The sequence below is a fragment of the Rhinolophus ferrumequinum genome, chromosome 5, assembly GCF_004115265.2.
Source record: "Rhinolophus ferrumequinum isolate MPI-CBG mRhiFer1 chromosome 5, mRhiFer1_v1.p, whole genome shotgun sequence".
Taxonomy (NCBI): Eukaryota; Metazoa; Chordata; class Mammalia; order Chiroptera; family Rhinolophidae; genus Rhinolophus; species Rhinolophus ferrumequinum.
The window spans coordinates 47,899,930-47,927,468 of NC_046288.1; the positions used below are offsets into that span (position 1 = coordinate 47,899,930).

The following is a 27,539-nucleotide window of genomic DNA, read 5'->3' on the forward strand; positions in this document are numbered from 1 at the left end:
GCAAAAATATTTTTAAGGGAATCAGTATTTATATCTTAAATTCCCCATGCATTTCATCCCTAAAACTAATAGCCCTGAGAACTTGCCTTCTACTTTTCAAAATAAAGGCACGTCTTGCGTTCCAATCTTACCATGGTATTATATATTGTATAGGGTATAAAGACCTCCAGTATGCCAAACAAGTGAGTTATTGGAAATATTCGCAGGTAGTTGATAAAATAAGGGACTGTAATGACAGGGTAACAAATCAGGTGTTAAGCATAACATAATACCAGCTTAAAGTTGTGTAACAATTATCAAAATTGTTTCATATATATTACGCTTTGCCTATCTTACAGGAGCCTTATGAGGGAGTTAAGACAGATATTAATATTCTTATTCTAAAGATAAAAATATAAGGTTTAATGATATTACATGACTTGCCTAAAATCACAGAATCAATGAATGGGACAACTGTGTCTTAACTCTAGACCTTCATATGAGATGCAAGTGTCTTTTGGCAAGTTCATTGTTCAAATCTTTGTTCAAATCAGGTGGTTTACAATTCTTTGTTTTCATCAAAATTGAAGGAGGACCTAATATGCCAGCTGATGTGTCACTAAACATAAATTTTGATGATAGAACACTATGTGATTTTTGGCATACAATTTGGAAGTTGTGCAAAGAGTTGAGGGACACTGCTACAATATAACTCCATGTATTCCTATTTACTTATTTATGGATGAGCAGAATCTCATTTCTATTTGAATCTATTATTAGTGAAAGAAATAAAATTGATTTTATCCTGTCTCATATCACCAGTAACATTCAAATATGCTAAATGAGTTAACCAAGGAGAAGGACAACCCCATTTCACCTATTAAACGATGTATTTCCAATAAAAATTCAGTCTTTATACTAAAGGATTATCAAATTTGCAATATATTTGGGTTCTTTAAGCAAATCATGTACTAATCATAATGAACGTACAGACAATTTCATCTAAAACAAATTTAACACTTAAATCTCCATGGTCATAAGAAATAAAATTTATTTGCATATTTTTATTAAAGAGAAGTATAGAATGATAAATAAAAACTTTTATGCACACACTGCATTATGTTTGAGTAAAAAATCTATGGAGGAAATGGTGTAGAAATACAAGCTAAAATAGAAAAAAAAAGGAACACTGTAAATATTCCCTATTATTAAAGAAGGACTTGTTCTCATATTTTGTCAATGGATAATGTTGGTTAAGAAGTTATTACAGTGTTTGCATTGCATTGGATCACTTTAAGTCATCTGTTTTATTTAAAGATACCAAATATTTATATATATACCCAGACATAATGTATTTTCCCACTATTTAATTTTGTGATAAAAATTTGAGATACTAATTTAAAATATGTTACATATTATATATGATATGTAATAAAAATACATATGTATATAAAAGGTCTTTTAGGGCTATGCTAACAAAAATTTGAAGATCAGTGCGCTAAGGCATAGGAGGATGGTGATTCTGTCATCAAGAAGGGAACTCTATCAGTGGAGGATGATGGAGGCTGAGAACAAGGAAGACTAAAGGACAGGATACTAAGAATGGGAGTTGCAGACCGATGAATGGAACCCTCCACGTATTTCTCCTGGATGCTTCTGCAGTTATGTATATCACTTCACTTTTACCTAAGGCCAGTGAGAGCTTGCCAAAAGACACTTGCATCTCATATGAAGGTCTAGAGTTAAGACACAGTTGTCCCATTCATTGATTCTGTGATTTTAGGCAAGTCATGTAATATCATTAAACCTTATATTTTTATCTTTAGAATAAGACTACTAATATCTGTCTTAACTCCCTCATAAGGCTCCTGTAAGATAGGCAAAACGTAATATATATGAAACAATTTTTGATAATTGTTACACAACTTTAAGCTGGTATTATGTTATGCTTATTTTTCCACATGGTAAATATTTTATTCCAGGACATTAAGTATCTTTACTAGTTTAAGCGACTTTTATAAAGTAAGACTTAAGTTTAATAAACAGGAAAGAATAATACCTAGGGCAAAATTAAAGATATTTAAAAATATTTTTAATGGGCACATGCTTTACCTAACAGCATTCCATCAAATTCTCTCCTGAAGACACCTTCTATTTGCATATGTCCAGATGCTATGATTCATCTGTGTTAAATCTAACTAAAACCTCTGTCTTTTTTTCATTTTCTTAGGCAACATGCTCCCTGGCAAGGCAGCTGAACAACAGTCTTCACATTGTGAGACCTTGTTCAACATTCAATCGAGGAAAGACAAAAATAAAGTCGTCCTACTCTAGCTGAAAAGTGTTAACTAATAGGAAAAAGGGAAAGTTTATATAGAAGATACAAACTTGAGGGTGTATGCGCCACACCCAAGATCACTCCCAACTCCATCTTGCTGAATCTTGCACTCAGAAATCGCATGCACTGGTCACTTCTTCCACCTCTAGGCTCTTTGAAGGGCTCTAGGTCATCAAGTTACTAAATATTTTTCTGATCTTCCTTAATATCAGTAGATGTCATGTCTTTTATTTTCCTAACAGACCAAATAGACCAAAAGATATGTAAACTCCTCTCAAAGTTCTTCCTTTCTTCTGAGTGTCAAGTCACCCACAAACATGCACATGTCTCCTCTATCCTCAAAACAAACCAACAACAAAATCACCCCTTGACATGCTTGCCGTTCTCAGCTATGCTTCCACAAGCTCTTTCGCTTAGTGGCTAAACTGCTTGAAAGAGCAGAATGTTCACAGCGTCTATCTGTTCACCAGCCCTCTCACTCTTTAATTTACTGCTGTCTGGTTTCACGCTCACCACTCTACTCAAAATTCTCTTTCAGAGATGACCAGCGGCCTCCCTAATCGCCCAGTCCAAGGGCATTTTCCCTCCCTCTGCGGTTTTATTGCCACCTGGTTATCTGTTCTTTCTTAAACCTCCTCTGGTCCCTTTATTTCATCCATTATTTTCATATAATCCTTGTCAGGAATCTCTTTCACTTTCTCCCCCCTTTCATTTTATAGAAGTGTTTCTCAACTTTGTGCATCGTACTTACCTGGGGAGCTTTTAAGACCTTCCTGCGCTTTAGGCCCTACCTGCATAGGATCTGATTTAATCAAGGTGACAAAGGGCCCAGGCATCCATGTTATTAAAGCTCCTCAGATGATACTACTGTGCAGCCAGGTTTTCCAACAACTGGCACACACGCACTGGCTCGGTGATCTCATTCACTCGCATGGCTGTGAACTCAAATATGATGAATGTCAGTCCCATATTTTCAATTATTTTCTAGATAATTCCACCTGCATGCTCAACAAATATGCAAAGCATAGCAGTTGCTGAAGTGATCTCAACATCTCCTCACATCAGTCCTCTCTCTATAAATTTGTTCCTCTGGGTCTTCTTTTAATGAATGGAGTCATTTTCCTCCCATTCCTACACTCAAAGCTTACAGTAATCCTCACACCTCTCTTAAAAATCATTCCATTAAGTAATGAATGGTACCTAAAATGTTTTTCAAATCTGACCCCTCTTCTCTAGCCACACTCTTAAGTATTTTGATGCTATGTTAATTCCAACAATTCTCACTAACAATCTTTTGTTTGCTTTTTGGTTCCAGAATTTGGCTTTATTTTACGATACAGAAATCGTTTGGAGCCATTTTGAGACAAATATCATTGAAATAGAGGGTCTGTCAAGTCAATACCGCATTGCAGCTTGGTCCTTTAAAGAAGCCACACTTGGGATACAAAAGAAGCTTCTACATTGATCTGCTTTATGACAGGTTTCCTTCCTCTTTGCTCTCATCAAAAAAGAAATCTTATAAACAATAACTGCCACAAAAAAGTTCTCCATTGTGTCACTGTTTCTAATTTAAAATTCAAACTTCATAATGTGCCATATAAAACCTTTTACAAGCTATCCCCGATTATTGCACTAGCTTCACTTTGAAAACTTAATCCTACTCTTTAGACATATTGAACTTCTGGAAGTTTCCTCAGCCTGTGACCATCATTAACATAGCCACTCATAACTCATATTTTCTGTGCACTCTACCCAGAATGCCTTTCTCCTTCTTTTCTGTAGAGAGAATTGCACTCATTCTTCAATATTCAACTCAGGAGACACTTCTTTTCCAAAGCCCTTTTTGTTCCTGCTAAGCAGAGTTAGTGTTTTCTTTTCTGTGCAGCTCCAGCACTCTTCAAACCACTTATCATATTGTACCATAACAATTTGTGTAAAGTTTGCAGACTCCTACTCTGGGAGCTCTTGCGAGCACGATTACACATATGTATGTTACACATTCAATATGATACCTTTTGAATATCTCTGAATATGTACATATAATATCTGAATATATATATGTTACAGTCTCTAGCACAGAGCCCTAGCATAGATGTTCAAAATGTATTGATTGTCCATTCAAAGAATATTTGTTGAGTATATACTATGTGGCCTCACTAGTCCTGGTACCTGGAATGCATCAATAAACCAAACGGGCAATGTCTATTCTCCAAGTAATTCTCAAGAGAGAAGAAAGATAATATATAAACAAATAAACATAGTGGATAACTTCAGTGGACCTAAGGGCTAGGAAAAATATAAATCAGCATTATATAGTGCGTTAGATCAGGAGTCAGAAAATATTTTTCTATGAAGTGTCATTTAGTAAATATTTTAGGTTTTGTGGGCCATATAGCCTCTAAACAGCAGCCATAGAGAATACGTAAATAAATGAACATGGATGTGTTCCAATAAAACTTTCTTTAAAAAATCAGGTGGTTGGCTATATTTGGCCTATAGGCTATAGTTTGCTGATTCTTGTTTTAGATGACAGGGAAGGCCTCTCTGAACAAGTGACTACACACTAAGACATGAATACCTAGAAAGAAACAATTACGCTGAGCAGAGTGTTGCAGGTACACGGAAGAGCAATTGCAAACGTTGTTGTTTGAGAAGCAGAAATAAAGCCTTCAGGGCTAAAGTGTGGTGAAAGAATGAATAAATGAATGAATGCATGAATAGAGGCATGAATGAGTAAGTTTAACCATGTAGAATAAAAAAACTACTACCATAAGGAACAAGATTTTATAAAGAAGCATGTCGTTAATTGAGATATGTAGATACATTCAAAGAGAAGAAGGAAAGACATGATTGCATAGGAAAATAAAAGTCAGTGGGATCTACTCAAAATTAGTTCATCCATTAAATATCTATTGAACAGCTACTATGTACCAAGGACTATTTGTAGGTGCTAGGAATTAGATAAAATGTTTAATAATTATGACTTTTTAAAAGTTTCAGACAATCACAATGTTGGATTCTGTTGACACTTAGTAATGTATATATTTTGATTTCTAGAAGCTGAAATATTATTTCTCACAGAACGAAGAGCAGTACTGTGGTAAACCAAAAATATGAGATTTGGGGACATATAGAACATAACAATTAGTTTTATTTTAGAAAAATATTTAGAAAAAAGTTCTTAGACATCACCAAATAAAATGGTTAAAAATCATTGAAATATTCTTTAAAAAAAAAAGGCACTGTAACTGAGTTTAATTTCCATTGTAAAATTCTAAAATTTTCATATTTCATGAAGTGTAGAAAATAACAACATGCAACACAAATAAATGTGCTTATTTTTAGAAAATTGATGAGGTGATGTAACACTTTTAAAATAAATGACTTTTCCTAAAATGTATCTGTCTGGATATTATCTAACTAGTTCATGAAAATTGATCAAATAAGCCCAGTATCATTTTAATGCACTAAATTTAAAAAAATGTACAGTCAATTAAATGTTTTTTTGGTTATAGGAAAAAAACAACAAAAGAATACATGGGCTTTGGAGTTGGTCACATTTGGCTCTGTGTCCCAGCCCTCACACGTGCAGAGTCGAGATTTCTAGCCTTCCTATGTGAGGAGTGGTTCCCAGCTCTTGCAGTAGGAAGGTAAAATGTTTAGAAATCCCTCCAACAGTTAAGTCTTTCAGTTGTATTGGCACCTTCAGTCTGGCACAGAGTTCTCAAAACACTAACATGATTTTATTAATGAAGATGAGTGATTCCCAATCTGATTATGTTTTAGGACTGGAGCATATTGGCCCCATGTTGTGTGCTCCCAGCAAAGATGTATAAAACTGCCATCCCTTCCTGTGTGTCGTGTGATTTAAGGATCCATTGTTTTATGGCTCCTAGATGCATGGTTTTATAGTTTTACTGTTACTGATATTTTATAAAATTCAGAACTATTGGCTATATATGTGCTGTCAGGGAAAGAGACATTTTGCAGCAAAACAGGGAGATCATTTTTCAATGGCTCAGGCTTCCATAACCTCATTTGAGCAGCTTCTCCAGCATTCAACAACTCTCAAGTTTCAAAAATTCTCTATTACCACTTCCCTAAAAACTTTATTGGTCAGTTTGAATTTAATTTTTGATTTATATCATCAGCAAAGAGAGAAAAGTGGATTAACATTCCCAACAGATTATCCATTTATAGCCCATAATTAAATATGGGATAAATTATAATCCTCAATTTAATCTTGACTTCCTATACTTATTTCCTCACCTTTACCTTCTCCACTCTGCTCTTTCTAATTAAGCATCATAAAAAGCTGGACTATCTAAAACAGATTTCAAAAGTTACAATGTTAAGAGTATATACAGTGGGAGATCCATTTACACATGATCATTATTTTTCAAACATTTATCTCCAGTAATATCTTTTTACGGTTTACTACTAAAATTGTTTAAAACATAACTATGTTCATGTTTCAGTATTAAAAAATAAAATACAAATATTTGGGGCAGAATGATGTAATAATAAATCAACAACCATCTCTTTCTTATGGCCTCATCCTTCCTAATCCCTGGGCAAAAGGATGATTCATGTATTGGGGCTTTCTAGGAATACCTGGCACTAGTATTAGCATCATGACTATTTCCAAATATATTACATGTCTGCTCTGAGTTGTTCCTTGTTTTGTTTAAGTAAATCCATGTCACAGTAAGAAAATGAATTTATAATCTGAAATTCCTGTCTTATTTTCTGATCAACAGTTTTTAAAGAAGAGTGACAATATATTTGGAGCCACAATAATATAGCCATTATAACAATGATGATATTTACCTTTAGATGATGGAAGTACATAGCTGAGTATCATTAAGCGTCAGGAAGGTGAGCCGTATTTACTACAGTGTATATACTTCAAATTCTGAACTAAACAAAAAGCTTTACCTAAAAAGTGCCTAGGATATGCTTCGACTATGTTCAAGAAGACTAATACGTTGTGTTCATAAATCTCTTCTCCAAACTGCCAGATCAATGCACGAGTAGAGGCATTACTGTATTATGAAATAATTTGGCTACATCGCCATTTATCTAAAACCCTGCCAACTATGGACCTCAAGTGCCAATGAAACAACAATAGAAGCGATGTCAAATTTTCCATTAATCAGAAAGCTCCGAAGTTAAGATACAAGGGAACATATAAGCAGAAATTGTAACAAATTATAAATCTGATGGTGATTTACATATGTTTATAATATGTGCAATATAATCTTAAAGGCCAAATATTGTGATTTCTTTCAGTGTGATCTTTCATATCAATAAAACTGAATTCTTTTTGAGAATTTTAAATACTTCTGCTTAAAAACTTCTTTCCGTAGTTCAGGGTAAATAAGATTACCTTCATTTTACCAATAGGACTGTGTACTTTATTTACTTAAATGGAATGAAAGACCACTTAAATTCTTTGTGGAAGTCCTTTAGAGATAGTTGGATGTTGGACAGGAAATTGCTAGTAATAGGAGGTGTTCTGCCCCCAAGTAGCTATTGGCAACCTTTGCCCTTCTGATACATGAACTTGTTAACCATATGATTGGTTAAGGAATCATCTAATCATGTATGTCAATAATAAACAGCAAAGCACCTTGCAGTTTTCTTTCCTATTCTACTCCCCTGTGAAAGACAGATGTGTTGTGTCTAATTATTCTCTGATTGGTATCGGGAGAAACATTAACATAATTGGCACATTTGTTCTAATTAACAGAGGGAAACTGCCACATGCCACCCAACATGAAAAGTGAGTCCAGCAACTCTTACCTAGAAAAATCCGCATCTATCAGAAAGGTTACTTTGTTAAACTCAAACAGGGGCCCTTCAAGTTTACAACCGACAGGAGGTTGCAACTGACATGACAAGGTTGAGAAGAGTGTGCACATCTAAGAGAATGGAGATTCAGACTAGAATCATTGTATGCAGGTACATTAATCAAACAAATGGGAAAAGCAATTATGGGCAATTATCAAATGCATACTCAGCCAAGTCAAGCTTTTAGAAAAGAATTAGCCAGAAATTGGGAGTCTGCCAAGTTCTACTGACTGGTTTAGAAGTGACAAGTTTGAAGCTTTTCCTGTATTTGTTTTAACTTTGCCCTTTAGATCAGTGGTTCTCAAGCCTTGTGGCATTTTAGAATCACCTGGGGAGCTATTAAAAATGTTGATAGCCAGGCTGCTCATCATACCCATTAAATCAGTACTTTTAAGGTGGGATATAAGCATTAGTAGTTTCTAATGATTCCCAAGTGATCCCACTATGCATCCTAGTTTGAGAATCAGTAATGCAGACTGGTTCTGACGATTTTGCTAAAACGCAGATTCTGATCAAGTGGCCTGGGGTGGGACTTCAGATTCTGCCTTTTTAAGAACATCCCAGATCATGTCAATATAGATAACCTATGCATCACACTTTGAACAGAAAGGCCTTGACAATTCTCAAAGACATCTGTAGCTACAGTGTTTCCCCGAAAATAAGATCCAGCCGGACCATCAGCTCTAATGCATCTTTTGGAGCAAAAATTAATATATGACCCAGTATTATTTTACTATAATATAAGACTGGGTATAATATAATATAATACCAGCTCTTATATTAATTTTTGCTCCAAAAGACGCATTAGAGCTGATGGTCCAGCTAGGTCTTATTTTCAGGGAAACACGGTAATAAGCTTTCTGTAGACTTTCAGCAGATAGGGTTTAGAGCCAATTGCTCCAGAGTTCAAAATCCCAGAATTATTTCCTTCTGAATTCTCACAATGCAAACAGGTCTTTTATCACTCCTCATAGGTGCTTCCTATGACCAAGAAAGTCTTCATTATAGGATGCAAATGAATGTCCGTTAACCATGAAGGTTGTGGATAAAAAATGTCTTAAAATATAAGAAGCAAAAGGCCATTTTTAAAAAGTATGCAAAGAACCCTGCCCCAACCGAGGCTACTTTGTTTCTGCAGCTATTCGCTTCTCAGATTTGCAATAAAGTAAGGCACTCATTCACTTCTGTGTTGACTACCCTCCAATATATTTTGCACTTTTCAGTTGGTTTGTGACAGCATGTGTATTTTTATGCCTTAAAAATGGTTGATCTTCAAACAAGTTAAAATCATATCTTTAAATAATTGAAGGGAAAAAAAAGCCAAAGGACCAAAAAAGCAAGTGGAAACTATAGTGACATTTTGCTCAGTTGTTGCAACTACTGCAAAGGGAAGGAATTTGCTAAGAAATGGAATTTGTTTTCCTGCTGGGAAGCACTCCCTTAATTGCACATATGTTTGGCTCATTGCTTTTGAGACTGAGTATATGCAGACCATATTGGAGAGGTGAACTTGTCTTGAAATCTGAAAAGTTCCATTTCTAAAGCCTAAAAAGTTTGACTATGAGGAGATAAAACCATGCTGACAAATGAACTAACAGTGTTAACTACCCCCAAAAAAGCTACAAGTAGAATGACTATATCTAATACCTTCCACGGGAGCAAAATGGCACTGAAATGTCCTTAAAATGCTCAATTTTCCACGGCAAAAGGACTATGAATTGATTAGTCCATGGGTAAGTTCCTGACCAGTCTTTACAATAAACTTGCCTTTCAGGAGAAGTAACTATCAGCATATTTCTTCTTATTTCCCAATTAAAAGTGTTGTGGACTCTTATTAAGTCTGACCACCTTTAGAAAACACTGGCTTTTTGCTCTCTGCGACTGCCATTTTTCATCCACAAAGAGTTTACAGTAAATATTGCCTTTAGGCTATGGAGAATCATTGAAAGAAATTCCAAAGCAAGACAACTTATGGAAGAAACAGATAAACTTTTTTTCAAGAACAAAGGGCTGCGCAAATAAAAGACCCTCCTCCCTGTGATGATGGACCAGGCTAGGTAATTGCCTGTTGGTGAAGCATCCGAGAGAGAGAGACAGAGAGAGAGAGAGAGAGAGAGAGAGAGAGAGAGAGAGATTGTATGTGAAAACAGGTGAGATCTACTGACTACTAATTGAAGGTCATCTAAGAAAAACTTAACTCTAGTGGGCTTTAGCAAGGAAGATTTCACCTTCTTTCTGAATGGCCAAATATTTTCTATGTGTTATTTATTTAATAAAATCAAATTTCAAAACCACATTCAGAATTTTTTCTTCCACAGAATTAAAATATGTCCTGTATTCCTCCACCTTTCTCTACCATGTCTTCAAATCTCCCACTAAGACAAGGAACCATCTTCCCTCATTTGGGTTAAGGCAAGATCTCCTAAATGATATCCCTGTTTCCACTCTTACATTTCAAAAATACATTTTCCATATAGCATCAAGAATGATCTTCAAAAGCCATGGCATTCTTACTTAAAAACTCCAATGACTTTTCATGCACTCAGAAACAACTCCAAACACATTACCATGTCTAGAAGTCCCCAAGGTCGTCCTCCCAACTCTGACTGAAGGTATTCCTGTCCTCCACAGCTCACAATGTCTCAGAGACACTAGCCCGCTTTTCAGTCAGTAACCAGGTCAGCTCCTTCTGAGGGTATTCTGCTCCCCCTGCCTGGAATTTCCTGACCTAGATCTTTTCAAGCCTGGCTCTTTCCTGTCATTCAGATCGCAGCTCAAATATTACCTCCTCAGAGAGATTTTCCTTGAACTTTAAAGTGACTCCCAATCCCTAGCAACCATCAACCTCTCAGATATTACCTGGTCTTATTTCCTTTAACGTGTAGTGATTTGACAATATCTTGCTCATTTACTTCTGTTCTTATTTAGTGTTAGCTTTGTTTTATTATACTCTAGGGACTTTGACTGATGTATCTCCTGCAACTAAAAGAGCATCTGGCACACAGTGAGTGGACAATAAATATTTCTTGACTAAATGAATTAATGATTAAAACCTGCATTTTGTACTATAGGCTCTTAGAAACCACTATGTATGTGCAGAAGTTAAGACACAAATCTATTATAAGTCAGAGAAGATTTATTATTTTTTATCGCTTTTTAAAATTGATTAATTTTATTATTATTTTTAATCTGACTTACTCGGTTATCTGAGTTTGTGGTGATCTCTGGGTATTTTATCTATGAAGGGCAGATAATGGCAGAAAAACACATGGGGTGACCATCATAAAGAGGTGACATTGCAAATATCAGTTGAATAAATACAAACCTTGCAAGTTTACTACTAGTCAGGGAACCTAATACTTGTGCAAAGCTGTTTGCCAGGCTGATAATCATCTCATGATCATAACTCTTGTTGCCAGACACATGCTAGAAGAAAATTCCCACAGACATTACTGGGCACTGAAAGCAATGGCTCCCTCCAAATTAGTCTTCAAACCCTTCTTTTCTCTCAAACCTCTTTTGTCTGCAAAGAATATAAAGCACAGCTTGGGAGACAATGCACCTGCACGAAAATCCATCAACATGAAGTTCCAGTGAGGAGGGAATGGTAGCGAAACTTGTATGCATCTCACGAAACAAAGTGTTCAGTGGCCATATTAATAATCAATTAGATGGAGAGCCACCTGATGCTGCTCATTTGGCTGAGCCTCCAGCGGCCAGCAGCTTTGGCTCTGGCAGGATGAGCTTAAAACAATCTGTTCCCTGTTTATCAAGACTAAACTCAGCAAAATAATCTATTCTTTCGCATGACACCCCATATTTTCCCATTCGCTAATGAAAGATGCAAATGTTAATAAATAAGATGCCAGTTTTGAAGCTCAACTGGGTCAATAAGTTGGACACTGTGCCCTGTTTCTCCAATTAAACTCCTATGAGAAATAGCTCATTTATAATTAGAGGAGCAATTATCCCCTTGTTAAAGGTGAAACAAATCACGGGTTTTAGTGCAAAATTCAGTTTGGTTCCTTTTGCCCTGCCAACAGATATTTTCTCCATTGATGTTTTGATCCCAGTACTCTCTGAAAGAGATAATCTGATGAAATAAAGCATCTCTGAGTATATTTCTGGCTCACCATGTGACAGCAACAGTTTCTAGGCATAAACTAAAATGAGCAAAGAGGGATTCATTTCATAGAGTGCTGCTATTATGCCAGTGGAGCAGCCCAGCACCATTCATGGGTGTATTAATTTTTAGGCTTCTTTAGGGAGATGGGGAGATTTCTGTTGAAGGGGATGCAAGTGCCTGGCCAGAAATGGAAGAAAATAATTATGTTTTTGACTTGATCCTAGCAAAAGAGTTATTAAAATACTGAGCAATACTATTTTAGAGTATTTCTTGGGATTCTTTTTCTTTTTTTCATCTAGTCTTTTAATTTTGATGATGATTATGAACCCGTCCTATAGTCTTCCAACTAAAATAACTCTCAATGCCCTTTTATTCCAGGTCCTAGTGGGTTGGAACCCTGATGACTGATAGATTCCTCACCCCACACTGAGTGCTTTCAGGACGGTTGCATCTTCAGAGGTGACAAATATTCTTTTCTCTGGAAAATTCCATTTCCTGAGGTACAGCCTCTGTGTCACATCCAACAGGGACTCTTTTTATTTCATTTAGTTAAATATACTTAGGGAATCTACTAAGGAAACTACAGCCTGCTGGTGTTAGAGATAAACACACACACACACACACACACACAAAACCCTTTCGGCTCCTATTTCATAAATCTAGTGAGAGAGGCAGAGGAGTAAACAGATTCATTTGAACACAAGTAATAGTCAGAGCTATACAAAGTCATGTTATATGGAAGCTGACATTCAGCCAGTCATACTGGTTCCTCCAGACCAGGTGTTGCATACTGAGAGTTCTGTATCTGTTGCTAAATAACTGAGTGCCTGTTACTCCCATATGCCGGCTGGCCCCCTGGGATCCCTCGGCCACCCTATCATTCAGCAGGCAGAGTTTATACCTGTTATAGCATAAAGTCCTCAGACTCTGCCCCTGTGCTAAAGAAGCTGTGTGGTTGTTAAATATTTTAAATAAAGGAAATAGATACAAAGAAATGGCTTGACAAGGAGATGAGAGGAGGAGGTGGTCAATCCTAGAGCTCTGAAACCATTGTGCCTCTTACCAGGGTGCCCACAACATAGTTTGTTTCTTAACCAATGAATATTGAGAGGAGTTCTTAGTCAAACCTGTCACCACCTGGAGAGATGGAGTATAAGCAATCCTGGATTGGCTTCTTTCCTCCTCTGAAGCTTTCTTTATTGCTCTCTTTCCTTGGGCTCTGAAAACGTGAACTACCAATGGTAGCCTCAGCCCAGATTGCTCTTTGGGAGAAAATATGAGGGTTGGTCCAGTGTCTTGAGACAATGATAATGAAATGGAGAAGAATAACTTTAGAAATTAGAGAAAGGACAGCAGCACATCATGACTTACTGTAGATATTTACATTAACAAATCATTTGTAAAGTAGATGTTTATATAAATATGGACATTTGTTTATTTTAAAGCTCACATTATCTTCATTTATAGCTTTTATAGACTCCAGCCAAAGCAATTGGCTAGAGAATACAGGAGGGCATCTTAGTGATTCTTCGGAGGACAGAAACTTCATCTCTGCATACACTACAGTGCCTAGCAGAACTGTAATGTGTTCAGTGACTGTTTTGCATTGAAGTTGAATTCAGTCTTCTGTGAATCAATAGTACTAATAATTATAGTACTAATAATGGCTGATGTTTCTTGAGTGTTTACTACATGTTCCAAGTGATTTGCATATAGCTTCTCAATTAAACTTCATAACTATGTTCTGGATGGGTAATATCATTATTTTCACTTTGTAATTGAGGAAACCTAGGTCCAGAGAACTGAATACCTTGCCCAAAGTCAGAGATTAAAATGGTGATGCTTGGGTTTAAATATAGAGTTCTACAAGGAAATTAGTTTAACATTCTGTAGTGGAAACTAAAGCCAAAAGAGGGGAGAAAATTAAATGTTTTTTATTACCTCAGAAATGCCTATGACATTATTTGCACCAAATGAAACGTCATTTGACTTAAAATTAGTAGAGTTCTTTAGAAAGTTACTGACTTACATGGAAAGAAAAAAAATTATTGCCTCCTGATATTCTACAAAGAATGTAACTGAGTACTTCTTCAATGGAGCTAGACATGTACTTATAAAACAAAGATCAATTGACTTAATCGGCCATGTGTTCATTGAGCATTGACTATCCAAGTTCTTTAGAATCATTTGCCTTGGATAGAAGAGAAGCAGAAATCCTTGGCACTGTGGCCTGATATTTTAAGGACTGATTTTATTTATAGTAAAACATAAAAGTTTTACCTGCTGGTTTCCCTTTAAGATCACTATTTCATTCTGCTATTTTATTCATTATGCTATTTTAATACTTTTAGATTCTTCAAACGAATAGAGTATTCAATAATTAATGTTTTATCATTAAATTAAAATAAGCCTATGGTCCTTTAACTCACAAATTGTATTTCATTCCCTTTTTTAATTTATCTGCCCCTCTTGAGCAAAACACAGTTATAATGCATCATGTTAAGGTATTCATTAGCTTTCCAATCTTGGGGATTCTAAGGGTATTGAAAAGAACACACATAGGAGTTTATTATCCTGCTTTCCAGCATGTGGGCTTGATCTCTCTTCTGATTTAAGAAAGAAGAAAGAAAGAAAGAAAGAAAGAAAGAAAGAAAGAAAGAAAGAAAGAAAGAAAGAAAGAAAGAAAGAAAGAAGGAGAAAGAAAGAGAAAGAAAGAAAATGCATTAAATATAGTTCTTTGAATGTAAATGGATATATGATTTTTTGAGCTTGTCAAGTATTAATTGGACTTTTCTCTAGTGATGATACAAATAAAATTCACAGCCAGTTAGTTTACAGTCATGACTCTTTATTCCTTGACAAAGTGAACCACTTCGTTGAGGATACCGAATAAATGAATAAATCACTAGGATCTTTTACTGAAAACCTTTGCAGAGATTAGCTTTGTAGATTAAATGCAATCCCTATCAAAATCCCAATGGAATTTTTAAAAGAAATAAAACAAAAAAATCATCAGATTTGTAGGGAATCACAAAAGACACGGAATAGCCACAACAATCCTAAGAAAAAAAGAATAATGTGGGAGGTATCACACTCCCTGATTTAAGCTTGTACTACAGAGCAACAATAATCAAAACAGCATGGTATTGGCAGAAAAACAGACCCACAGACCAATGGAATAGAATTGAAAACCCAGAAATAAACCCATGTAAATATGGACAGATAATTTTTGACAAAGGAGCTAAAAACATACAATGGAGAAAAGGAAGCTTCTTCAATAAATGGGCTGGGAAAATTGGAAAGCCACATGCAAAACAATGCAACTAGACTGCTATCTGTCACCATGTACCAAAATTAACTTAAAATGGATCAAAAACCTAAACATATGATCTGAAACAATAAACTACATAGAAGAAAACATAGGTACTAAACTTATGCACTTTGGGTTCAAAGAGGATTTTATGAATTTGACCTCAAAAGCAAGGTATGTAAAAGCTAAAATAAATGAATGGGACTATATCAAACTAAAAAGCTTCTGCACAGCAAAAGAAACCATCAATAAAACAGAGACACCCAACCAAATGGAAGATGATATTTGTAAAGAACGCTTCTGATAAGGGGCTAATATCCAAAATATACAACTCAACAACAAAAAACTAACAATCCAATTACAAAATTGGTAGAGGACATGAACAAAAACTTCTCCCATCAAGACATCCAAATAGCCAACAGATATATGAATAAATGTTCAACTTCACTAGTGATTAGGAACATGCAAATCAAAACCAGTGAGATATCACCTCACACCTGTTAGAATGGCAACAAGAGAAGTAATAACAAGTGTTGGAGAGGCTGTGGAGAAAAAGGAACCCTCATACACTGTTGGTGGGAATGTAAATTGGTACAGCTGCTATGAAAACCAGTATGAAGGTTCCTCAATAATTTAAGAATATAATTACCATATGACCCAGGAATCCCTCTTGGATATCTACCCAAAAAATCTGAAAACATTTATCTGTAAAAATATATGTACTCCAGTGTTCATTGCAGCATTTTTTATGGTGGCCAAGACATGGAAACAACCAGAGTCCTTTGATAGATGATTGGATAAAGAAGATGTGGTATATATACACAATGCAACTCTGCTATAAGAAAAAAATGAAAAGTTCCATTTGCGACAACATGGATGGATCTTGAGATTATTATGCTAAGCGAAATAAGTCAGACAGAAAAAGTTGAGAACCATTATCACTTCACGCATATGTGGGATATAAAACTGAAAGCAACAAAAGAACAAGACAAGCAAATGAAGAAACAAAAACTCACAGACACAGACAATAGTTTAGTGGTTATCAGAGGGTAAGGGGGGAGGGGGGTTGTAGAGGAGGGCAAAAGGGGTCAAATATATGGTGATGGAAGGAGAACTGACTCTGGATGATGAACATATAATGCAATATATAGATAACATATTATAGAATTGTACACTTGAAACCTATGTAGTTTTGTTGACCATTGTTATCCCAATAAATTTTAATGAAAAAAATATATCGAGTAAAAATGAGGCTGTGGACACCCATATTACTGATATGTTTTGGTCTTTAACATAATTTAATGAAAGAGTTTGCATTAGAATTTTAGAAATACAATTAAGGAGACAGATGCACTGCTGTAATAAGTGAAATGAAATATTGAATAGAGAACAGTTGCCTCCTTTCTAATCACAATAAACCATGTATGTCAGTGTTGGAAGATAAGGTTTTGGAATGGTTGGAAAAAACAGCTATAATCATGCAAAAATCTCTGACACAATGCTAGAAAGTGCCATGGAATGCCAGTTACAAGGCAAAAAATCTCTCTTTTTTAAAGTAAAAAAGAAATTTCATTAACAGTGTCATTTTGCATCTTTTCATTGACACATGGAGATATAAATGGCTGTCACAGAAAACTGGAGTTATTTTGTAAGGGTACTACTTACATTTCTAACTGATTTATTATTATTAATTTGGAAAGAGCAATCAGAAGTTTAATTTTGTTGTCATGGGACCAGCTAACTGAGCTGACTCCCACCTTTTCTCGAACCTTCCAAAGATTGAAAAAACTATGGAAATCCAATAGTAAGTGCATTGTTAGCTTTTAAACATTTTTTGGACAAGTTGTGAAGTCTATGTAATATTACTTTGTAATTTCTTAGATAGGGATGATTTAGGATTTATTTCTACAAAATATCTGCTGATCTATACACACTCCAAAATTGCAACAATTTAAAAAAATTCCTCTTTCCATATATGAAATAAAAAATAAAAATTCCAAAGTACTCAATGTAGTTTGGAGGCTAACAAGATCTACCAACAAATTGGCAAGTATGTCATTTGTCAAATTAAAATTTTTCTGGGCTTGTAGTATACTGGATTAGCTAGGTCACTAGTGTTTGATGCATATCAGAATTTCGCCTAATAATCATAAAAGGCTAATAGTTTTCAGAGTTTGAAATTATTTGTTAACCAACAAAAGACACAGTATTAGATGATTTTCCTCAATGGTACACTCTAAGATGATGGGAGTATCTCAAGGAGAGCATGGCACTCTCTCGTGGTCCTGTAGTCCTATCCTCCACAGACAGACATTTTCAAAGGGCACTGTATTGTATGGTGCTAATGAAAACTCTTCATATGAATCTGATTCAAAGTACTCCATTAGCAATCAATAGGATTTGTTTTAGCAAAAACAGAAAATGAAAATGAAGAGCTTGATGGAAAGCTTACAGGATAAAACTAATTGACACTTGTTATGCCTCAAAATATGTTTTTATTCATGGTGTGCAAATGTGTTTTTTAGGTATGTCCATGATGACATCATGGAACAAGAAATATGTGTGCGGAGTCCACAGGCTCAATGATACGCACAGACACACGCAAACATTATCTCTTCTTACATTTTTTGCATATTATCAAGAATAATAAAATTGATGGTACATTATTAAGTCGTACCATCTCTCTGTATGGTAAGTTCCAGACAAAATAAAGCAGAATTTCTGATTTCTTGAAAGAGAATGACAAAATCAAACAAAGCTGACTGTAGTTTTGTCCAGTGGGGCGTTCTAATTGACTCCAAAGTCATTAATCAGTTCCCAATCAATCTATTTTGCCAGCAGCAGGCAGTTAGGACTCCATTACCAACCATTCATCATGCCATCCCTTAATTCACTGCACCATTAGCCATGGATTAGAACTGTTAGAATAACTAAGAACCAATTGCTAAATGCAAAAAAAATTTGATACTTACCTCAGCCACTGGGATCCCCTCAGGTGGTCGGCACTGGAGCAAGACTTCCTGTTCCAAGGATACTTCCTTTCCCAGGGGTTCCTGCTCAAATGTCTTCCGTAGATCTGGAAAGCAAAGGTAATAAAATACATGAGAAACTAATTAACATTTATTTTTTATAGGAAGTGCAATAAAAGTTTTCTGGTTTAGTATTTTATGTGTTTTTGTATTTTTTTAAACCACATGTTAGTACTGTACCACAATCTGGCTGATTATATTCTACGTGTTGGAAATTATAAAATTCGGAGTCTATTAACTATTTGTATTTTAATCTTCACTGAAATGCTTTGAAGATCCTCATAGTAACAATTAGTGAAATTCATTCCTTGTATTTCCTTAGTACTTCTTGATAATCAACTATGATGACCACTTTTTTCATGAAAAGAACCCCAACGGCATGATTTTGATAAACACAGTTTCTTATGTACATAAAGGTTCTTCTCTCTTTACAATAGGTACTATTAAACTTGCAATCACTGAGATCTTTGGATCAATAACTGAAAAGCAAGTTTCCAGTTCAGAATGTAAAACAGAATGTGGGAATCTTGAAAGAATGACTATAACCTGTTGAGGTTATACAAGGCAGGGGAAAGAGTAACTACTGGAATGAGTCCAGAAATCTCTCCCTGTGTAATTACGTGGCCATTCTTCAATTAGAAGATTAAATGGTCATTTCTGCCCAAATATACCAACTACCTAATTACATATTTATATATATAGTTGCCATAGCAATATTCAGATTTTAAAAAAATTATTATAGATGGACACAAAAATGTTAGAAACCAACTTGCTATTTTAAACACCAAACTTAAAAAAATATATGATTCAGCTTTGAACCAGCATTTTAAAAAATGTACACCAAAAAAATTATTTCTTTATTTCATACTGGTATAAAGTTATTGGAATTTTATCCCGTTAATTTTAATAAAAAAATTAATGCCTCCATCCTTTCATCTCATTTCCCTGATGAAAACTTAACTTAAAAGCACTATTTTATCCTATTGAACTAATGAGTAGAAACTCAAAAGCTCTGCATGTATACCCCTAAAGTCTTTCAAAGAGCTATTAGAAAGCAGCACCTGGAAAAATGCACTGAGAAAAAAAATTCATTGTTACATATGTATCATTTTGTTGAATTTCTTGGCAAAAGAAAGCCTTCAAGAGCTTAGGGATTGTGAGAAAATTATGGATCTATGTGGGTTTGAGGTAAGACAAGAGATTCTCCAAATGGTGACAGAATTCCTGGCAGAAGGGCTCTTCTCATTTAATTGTTGAGAAACTGAGTATATTGTAGAAATGAACTTTTAAAATCTACAGTTATTAAATTTGAAAGTTATCTAAACCAAATCCTTAATTTTTATATAAGGAACATGTTTACCAAATTACTTAAAGCCTCACAGCAAAATAATGGATGCTGCATTAGAACCTGTTGACTCTTGATTTGATACATATTTTACTTCTCCACACATCTCTTTAACATCTGTTTTGGTTAATCTGTGTCCTTCCAACAGAAACATTAAAAATTTTCTACTCTTTCTCTTCTGATATGGTGGTTTCTCTGCTCTTGATCTGCATTAAGATAAAATTTTTGATAAAACACTAAATACTAATAAAGAAGAGTGGCGATGAATAAATTTTATGGAATAAGATGTTCTTAACAAAGTACTTATACTTTGTGAAAAATATCTACTTTCTGAAAAACACGCATCTGATGTGGGGTAAAAGTGAAGACATAATGATTGGAATTAGTTCTCAAATCGAATAACATTTTGACTCATTCCCAGTTAAATTCATCAGCCTATCATAAAATAAAGACTGAGAATAAGAAAAAGTGAGGGACATATGTATCCAAATACTCAAAACAAATTCCTTTAATATTTGTTAATTATCTCCTTATGGTAGGCACTTTACTAGGTACTTAGAATGAAAATGTGGAAGATAGAGAGTAAAGACGAGAAAGGTAAATTGAGATCTGTTTATGAAACGTCTTTCTGCCATGCTAAGGAATGGAAAACCCTCAAAGGTTTTTCAGCAAAGGAGTGATATCACATGTCATAACGCCCTCAGTGTGACAGATAGATTGATGTAGTGGTGAAGAAACAGAAAGTAGTTTGGGAATCATTTGAATAGACCAGGAGGGATGAGTGGGCCCTGAAGTCTGTTAGTGATAGTGAAGAGAAAGAGAAAGCAAATCCTAGAAATAAATAGATCACACATTCGGGAAAACCTATGTATTTGGAAAGCGCCAGGAGGCAGGCTAATACTATATATTCTTAGCTACTGCAATTGTTAAATCGGTACCATAATTAAATGAAACACTGGTACCAAATTGGGCAGAAAAGTGAGGAGAAAGATAGCAATTTATTTTACTACATATTCACTTTGGTATGCCTGAAGGATATTCAAATGGAAAAGTCCAGTAGGTCTAGATCATGATTTCTCAACCTCAGCACTACTGGCATGTGGAACTGGATAATTCTCTGTTGTGGGGTTGTCCTGCACATGGTAAGATGCTTAGCAGCATCCCTTGAGTCTACCTTCTAGAAACCAGTAGTCCCCTTTCCAGCCATGACCAAAGAAATGCCTCCAGACAATGTCAAATGTCTCCTGAGAGGAAAAATCACCCCAACCTGAGAATCACCAGGTCTAGAGTTTAGAAAAGAGATCCAGGTAGAAAAGTTGTGCTTTCTTTTCTAGGAGACAGCCGAAGCCCTGGAAATAGATGGTGTCACCAAGGGAAAGACTGCAGCATAAAAAAAGGACAACACCAATATGAGGGAAAACTGCCAGCAAAAATGACATGGCGTGAACAATGAAGGAAGTAAAAAACCAGAAACAAGTTGTTGGAGGAGACAAGAGAAGAACAAGGTTTTAAGAAGCTGGGAAGCCGACAGAACAAATTCAGTGAAGGAAGCAAAGGGGAGGTCAGTGGTTTGGAAAATATAGGAGTGAAGGGAGAGTAGAGGCCAAACTGTGTTGAGGGGTGCACAGGAACTGGGAAAATAACCACCATGGGAAGCTACTATTCTTTTGCAAAATTTAATGGTGACAAAAGTCAGCAGCACCACTAAGGGGTGATGGGCTTGAATGAGGTGTGTTATGATTCTTAGGGTACGGTATAGGTTGGGGCACAGTTTTCACATTCCTGCCACATTCTCTTATGAGGATTCTTGCTTCCTAATTGAGAATGGTGACCACACATGAGAGCCATGTACTTCAAGAGACAGGTTTAATCGAACCCTCAAGGAATACCATATAATTATTTTGTTTTAATGGTTTGGCCTTAAACTCTGTAAATTTTATCTAATTTCTAAAGTGATCTTATATTTAACCTTCCAGAAAGCAATACTTCTTCCTGAAAATTTCTTTTAATTCCTGCCATAAAACCCCTTTTCTAGCTTCCAGGTAGTGTAACGAGCATAGAATATATTGTGGTCGTCCAGCAGAGCAGCTGCTCCTTTCAGTATGCCTCTGCATTACTCTGCAAGCAGAAAGTGGGTAACGGTTTAAGCATATCCTTCATCATTTGGAGAGATGTGATAGAAAGCAGGCTGGGTGCCTTGCAGGCAGAGAGAACACATGGGTGACGAATGAATAAGTATGAAAAACGGACACTTGTCAGCTAGGAATTAGATGTAAAACAGAATAGTTCAGAATAATGTGGGCAATTCCTGTCAGGAAAAAAGATGAATTTCTGCCCTTGGAAGACCTTTAGGATCTAAATATCTGTTTCCTTTCCATTAGTTCTAAGGCTGCTACTAAAATAAGTATTAAAGTCTTTTCAATACGACATAGATTACTTTTGCAAAGTCAACTTGGCCTACCTCTGATTTAGTCATTGATTCCACCAATGAAAAGGAAAATCAGCTTTGTTATATGCATGCATTCAGAGAGATGTTTACTTAAGAATATGAATATTGGCTTACTAAATCCATAAAGAGAAATCCAATTAGCAGAGGTAGAATCAGACCTGAAATTATATGGATTTCTGTTTACCATTTACACAGTAATCAAAGAAAGGCTTTTAGAACACAAGCATGTGTGGGTGCAAACAACATCACAGCTTTTATTAGAGAATTTTGATTCTTTCAATGATTTTTGTCCACAATAATAATCCTACAGTTACAAATTATTTATGATGTGCCATACCCTAATTCATGGCATTCGACAAACATGAACTTCGCTTTTTGACAATGTGGTAAAGAGGAAAGAAGGCTAATGGACTTCAAAGACCTTGTGGCCTTCACCATCCTCATTTGTAAAGTGAAAGTAAATGACCGGATGCTTTTGAGTGTCTATTCTGTTGTAAGGGCCCGTGACTGAATAGACTAACATTTTAAATATGCATTTTAGGCAAAGAAAAGCTTATCCTTTATCAAATAAGATACTTCTTGGTTGTGATAAACCTTTGAGAAGATATACCAATTATCAGTGTCCAAAAGAAATAATAGAAGAAATTATTTTACAATAACCTAGGAGTTGATGCATCTTTGAAGAGAACAGCTTCCGATTTTCCCCTCAGGACAATTTTCATGGAACTTTTGGACACTCGGACAGACAGGTATGGGTAAGAGTTAGAAAACAGGAGAAAGGTAGGTTTCAGAAGATTCAGTGTTAAAAATATCAGAAAATTCTTCCTACAAATCCAAGGAAGCAATCACTAAAGCAGATGAAAATTAAAGCTTGGGTGATTGTAAATGCTTTGGAAATTACTTTTAGAAAACTAATTTTCTGTCTCCATGGAGAGACGGGGAGGGAAATGCCTACCCAAAACAGTATGCAAGAAAGCCCATCATGTCAATGTGCGTTACAAAAGGGGCAGAAAATCATGTCTGCCCCCATCCCTCCCAGGGACACCCCTACAGAAGCTTTGCCTGACACCATATGAAAGGGTGAGTGTGACCTGCAATAGGAAAGGAAAAGTTTGAGTATAATGAGTCACACTATCATCTAAGTACCTGTGAGCCTTACTGATTTTGCAAGGAACCCGGGAAAAAAATCAGCAAAAAGATCTCCCTGTGATGCAGGCAGGTTGCTGATACTGTCATCTTTAAAAAAAATAATACACATATTCTTACTCCAAGTTTTTAAAAACTATTTGCATTATTAAAAGTGTTTATTCCCTCAGCAATGTTACTTCATCGTGCTAAAAGATTTTTTAGAATAAAATATTTTTTAAAAGTCAAAATTTTGGCAATGTGATAGACTAATCCTATGAACTCAAGAATTCTCTGATGGATTTAGTTCAATAGGCTTTTCTAGTGTAAATTAAAATTCTTAAATGCCACAGAATATTAGGATAATTGAAATATAATATTATTAATATTTTTTTGTGTGTGTGTGTTTGTTTTTAAGCCTCATAGGGTTTTGTGAATATTAAAAGAGAAACTGAATCTGAAAAGGTTTTGGAAGATTATAAAGGACAAAACACATGTATTAAATTATTACAAACATTTCTATTATTATTCCTCAGAGAGCTCTGGCATGAAAGATGGTAAGTCATAGGAGTAAATTTTCAACATGTCATTCTATTTCATAATTTGGCCATATAGTCTGTAAACCATTGTATCTAATATTACTTAGTGTTCTTATGGGATTTAAGGTTTATTATTGTGTTTTTCAAACTTTGTTTTATAACCCCTTAGAAAGTCATATATCAATTTAGTGAATTAAAAACCAGCATTAAAAAATATGAAATTGTATAAATAGATAATGTCAAGGTGTATCATACATAGTATTATTATATATGTGTATATGTACACACATCCATTTACACACACATATCTGTCTGTATTGTATGTGAGATGAGATGGGTATATATTTAGTGGATCATTAAATACACACACACACACACACACACACACACACAATATGTTGTTGTTGTTTTTTTTTAATGTAGATCACTGTAAAAATGATCTAAAAGCAAGTGGAATACAAGATAACATTGTGACCAAGAGCTGGGTCTTCAACATGGACAAACCTGGGTTCAGGTCCTAATTCTACCACTTGACTAGGTGTGTGAGCTCGAGCACATATTCTTAACCTCTTCTTGCCTTAGATTATTCAGCTAAAAAACGAATGTAATACTGGAAACTATATTATCTAACAGGGTTACAAAGGAAGAAGCACCTATAAAATTCTAACATTATGCCTTGAATATAGTCTGTGCTCAAAAGAGAGTAATCCCCACCCCATGTTTTCTCATAGTATTAGTGAATTATGTTATGCTATAGAAACATCAAACATTATCTCCCTTAGTCCTAACAAACATAATCAAGTGAGACAAAACAATTTTGAGTGTGAGAGGACTGGAAGTGATGTGTCGCGAAGAGAAACCCAGGGACTACTCGCTGTGCTTAAAAAAGAAACGCACAATTTCATACTTTGGTTGGGCCCTGGGAATCTACAGCCTTAACTGGTCCCACAGGTGTGAATGGCACGAAACTGAGAACTACAGGCTGATTGACTGATTATGTTTGTCACACCTATGATATGCACGGCACTGTGTAGACCCTGCAGGCAGTGGAAGGAGGAGGCTTGGAAACCTGTGGGAGCCAAGCCAACCTGCTTCTCTACTGGGGCTCTTACAACTGGGTTTAAAATAAGTCCCTATTAGTGTTTCTACAGTGGAATTCATTTTTGTACACTTTCTAGCATAGGACTTGAAATTTCACATGTGTCTAGGGGCCATTCAGGCAATATAACTGGGAGAAAATTAGGAACAAGAATTTTTTTTTTCTTGCAACATGGCACCCATGTGGGCTGTCTATTGTTTTCTAAATTTTAATAGATATATGGGTGCAAAACCAATCCACTTAACTTTTTACTCCTGCCACTCAGCTCTAGCTACACATTGCCATACAGGAATGCAGGCTTACTGGACCACAGCCGCATATTTTATTGCTAACAGAAGTTAGTACTGTGGATTATTAGGTAAATTTTTTTTCTAATAGTAGATGTTGTCAACTGCTGAGAACTTTAACAAAATACCTGTGTGGGCCAACATTTTAAGGGCCAAACAAAAAAGTTGGTGGGTTATATACTGGGCCTGAGGACTGCCACTTTGAGGCGTTCTATAGTTCAGTGTTGAGAGTGTCAAAATTATCTTAATATTTCTGTGGCCTCTCCCACCTCAGAGACAATACTTTAGACATCTCTCCTGGCCCTTCTGATTTTCAGACACCTAATCAAGAAAGCTGACCAAGAGATCTTGGTGGGCAAAACTGTTTCTGTTAGTAGGATGATATATATAACATATTCTGAATTAATATTTTATAATTATTAGTTTATGTTCCCTTACCTACTTTCAGAAAGAATGTTAGCTAATAAATTTCAGGGCTTCAGAAGATGAGGTGACATTTTAAATAAATGGAAACTATTACCTCAGTCAGGTGAACCAAAAGTTTCTTGATGACTGAAAAGACACTTTGTCATCATTCCTATAACTGCTGCTGACTACATAGGATAAACGTGTCCCCACATCCTGTTTTGAAGCAATGCCTTCAGTGTTATAGCTGCTATGTACAAAAACCTGAAGCTCTTCCATGCACAGAAGTAAACTGTCAAGAATGGTTATGATCTGTGCTCAATGCTAGTTTTTAGAGTAGAAATGGCAAATATTTGGTGCCGGGACCTTCCCATTCAGCACATGTGTCTGTAAGTAATTGATCATGATATTCTTTTTCTTGGAGTTGGGATTTCCCTAGCATAGGACCCTGGAAGCTACATCTAAACCCGAGTTAGCATTTAAAATGTGATGCATTTGACTTCCCAACCTAGAGTTCACTGCACAGAACTTCCTGATGTGGGATATGCCTGCACAGCTGTGGTCATCTTTCTATCAGATATTACATCACTGCTAAATTTCACTTCCCAGCAAATTACTGAATTTGTATATTTTAAAAATTCTATGAGGTCAAATACATCTTGATGCTTGGTGCTCAATGCATAGTAGATTCTTAATAAACACTGAATTGAATTCAAATAATATGGCCATCCCCTTTAATGAAGGTCTTGGAACAATATCTCTTATGGAGGAAAACTATCAAAGCCCTTAGAATTCACACATCCAATCCCCTTACTTTATATGTGATACAACTAGGACTTTGAAAGGTAAACTCACTTGTTCAAGCTTATCAGCTATTGAGAAGCAAGCCACCTCATGATGAGGGTCTGTCGAGGGAGGAATGTCGCATAGTGGTTACATTTGTTTTCTCCAGAAATTTTTGCTTGCTGGCTTAAAACAGGATAAACTTATTTTCTCATAGTCTGGATGGAGTCCAATAATCTGAAACCAGTTTCGCTGGGCCATAACTAAGGTGTTGGAAAGGTTGTGTTCCCTTGTCAAGGAGAATCTGTAGCTTCCCTCTTCCAGATTCTGGTAGCTGCCAGCATTCCTTGGCTTGTGGTGCATCCCTACAATCTCTGCCTCTGTGGTCACATTGCCTCCTCCTCTTCTCTCTCTGTCAAGTCTCCCTTTGCTTTTTTCTTATGAGGACACTTGTGATGGCATTTAGAGCCCACCTGAATAATTGCAAATAATCTCCCCATATCGAAATCCTTAATTTAAGCACATTTGCAAAGATCCTTTTTCCACGTAAGGTGAGATTTATTTAAGGTATCAAGCTCCAGGGATTGGGACTTGATACCTTGGGGGCCATTATCCAGCCTACCGCTGGGATTATAAGCATGGAGCCGGGACCCGCTTGCCTGACTTTCACCCTTGTTCTGTACTTAGTGAGGTTTATGTGCTTCTGTTTCTGCATCCCTAAAATGAGGATAATTACAATACTTACCTCACACGGTTACTGTGAAGCTTAAATAAGGGAATACACATAAAAACACTTAGGACAAGGCTGTTACATAAAAGCCCTCTCTATATGTCCTCATTTAGATACCCATTTCATTCAGTTCTCAGTCAGT

At 35.7% G+C, this 27,539-nt stretch overlaps 1 protein-coding gene across 2 annotated transcripts in view; it reads right to left on the bottom strand.

Annotated features, from left to right (window-relative positions):
* The window catches only part of UNC5C (unc-5 netrin receptor C), a 370,552-nt gene that overhangs the window by 85,680 nt on the left and 257,333 nt on the right, over nucleotides 1–27,539 (bottom strand). For both annotated transcript variants that reach the window (XM_033106151.1, XM_033106150.1), the window contains exon 4: nucleotides 18,579–18,682. In XM_033106151.1, coding sequence (XP_032962042.1) covers nucleotides 18,579–18,682 — 104 coding nt within the window. The remainder of the gene's footprint in view (nucleotides 1–18,578; nucleotides 18,683–27,539) is intronic.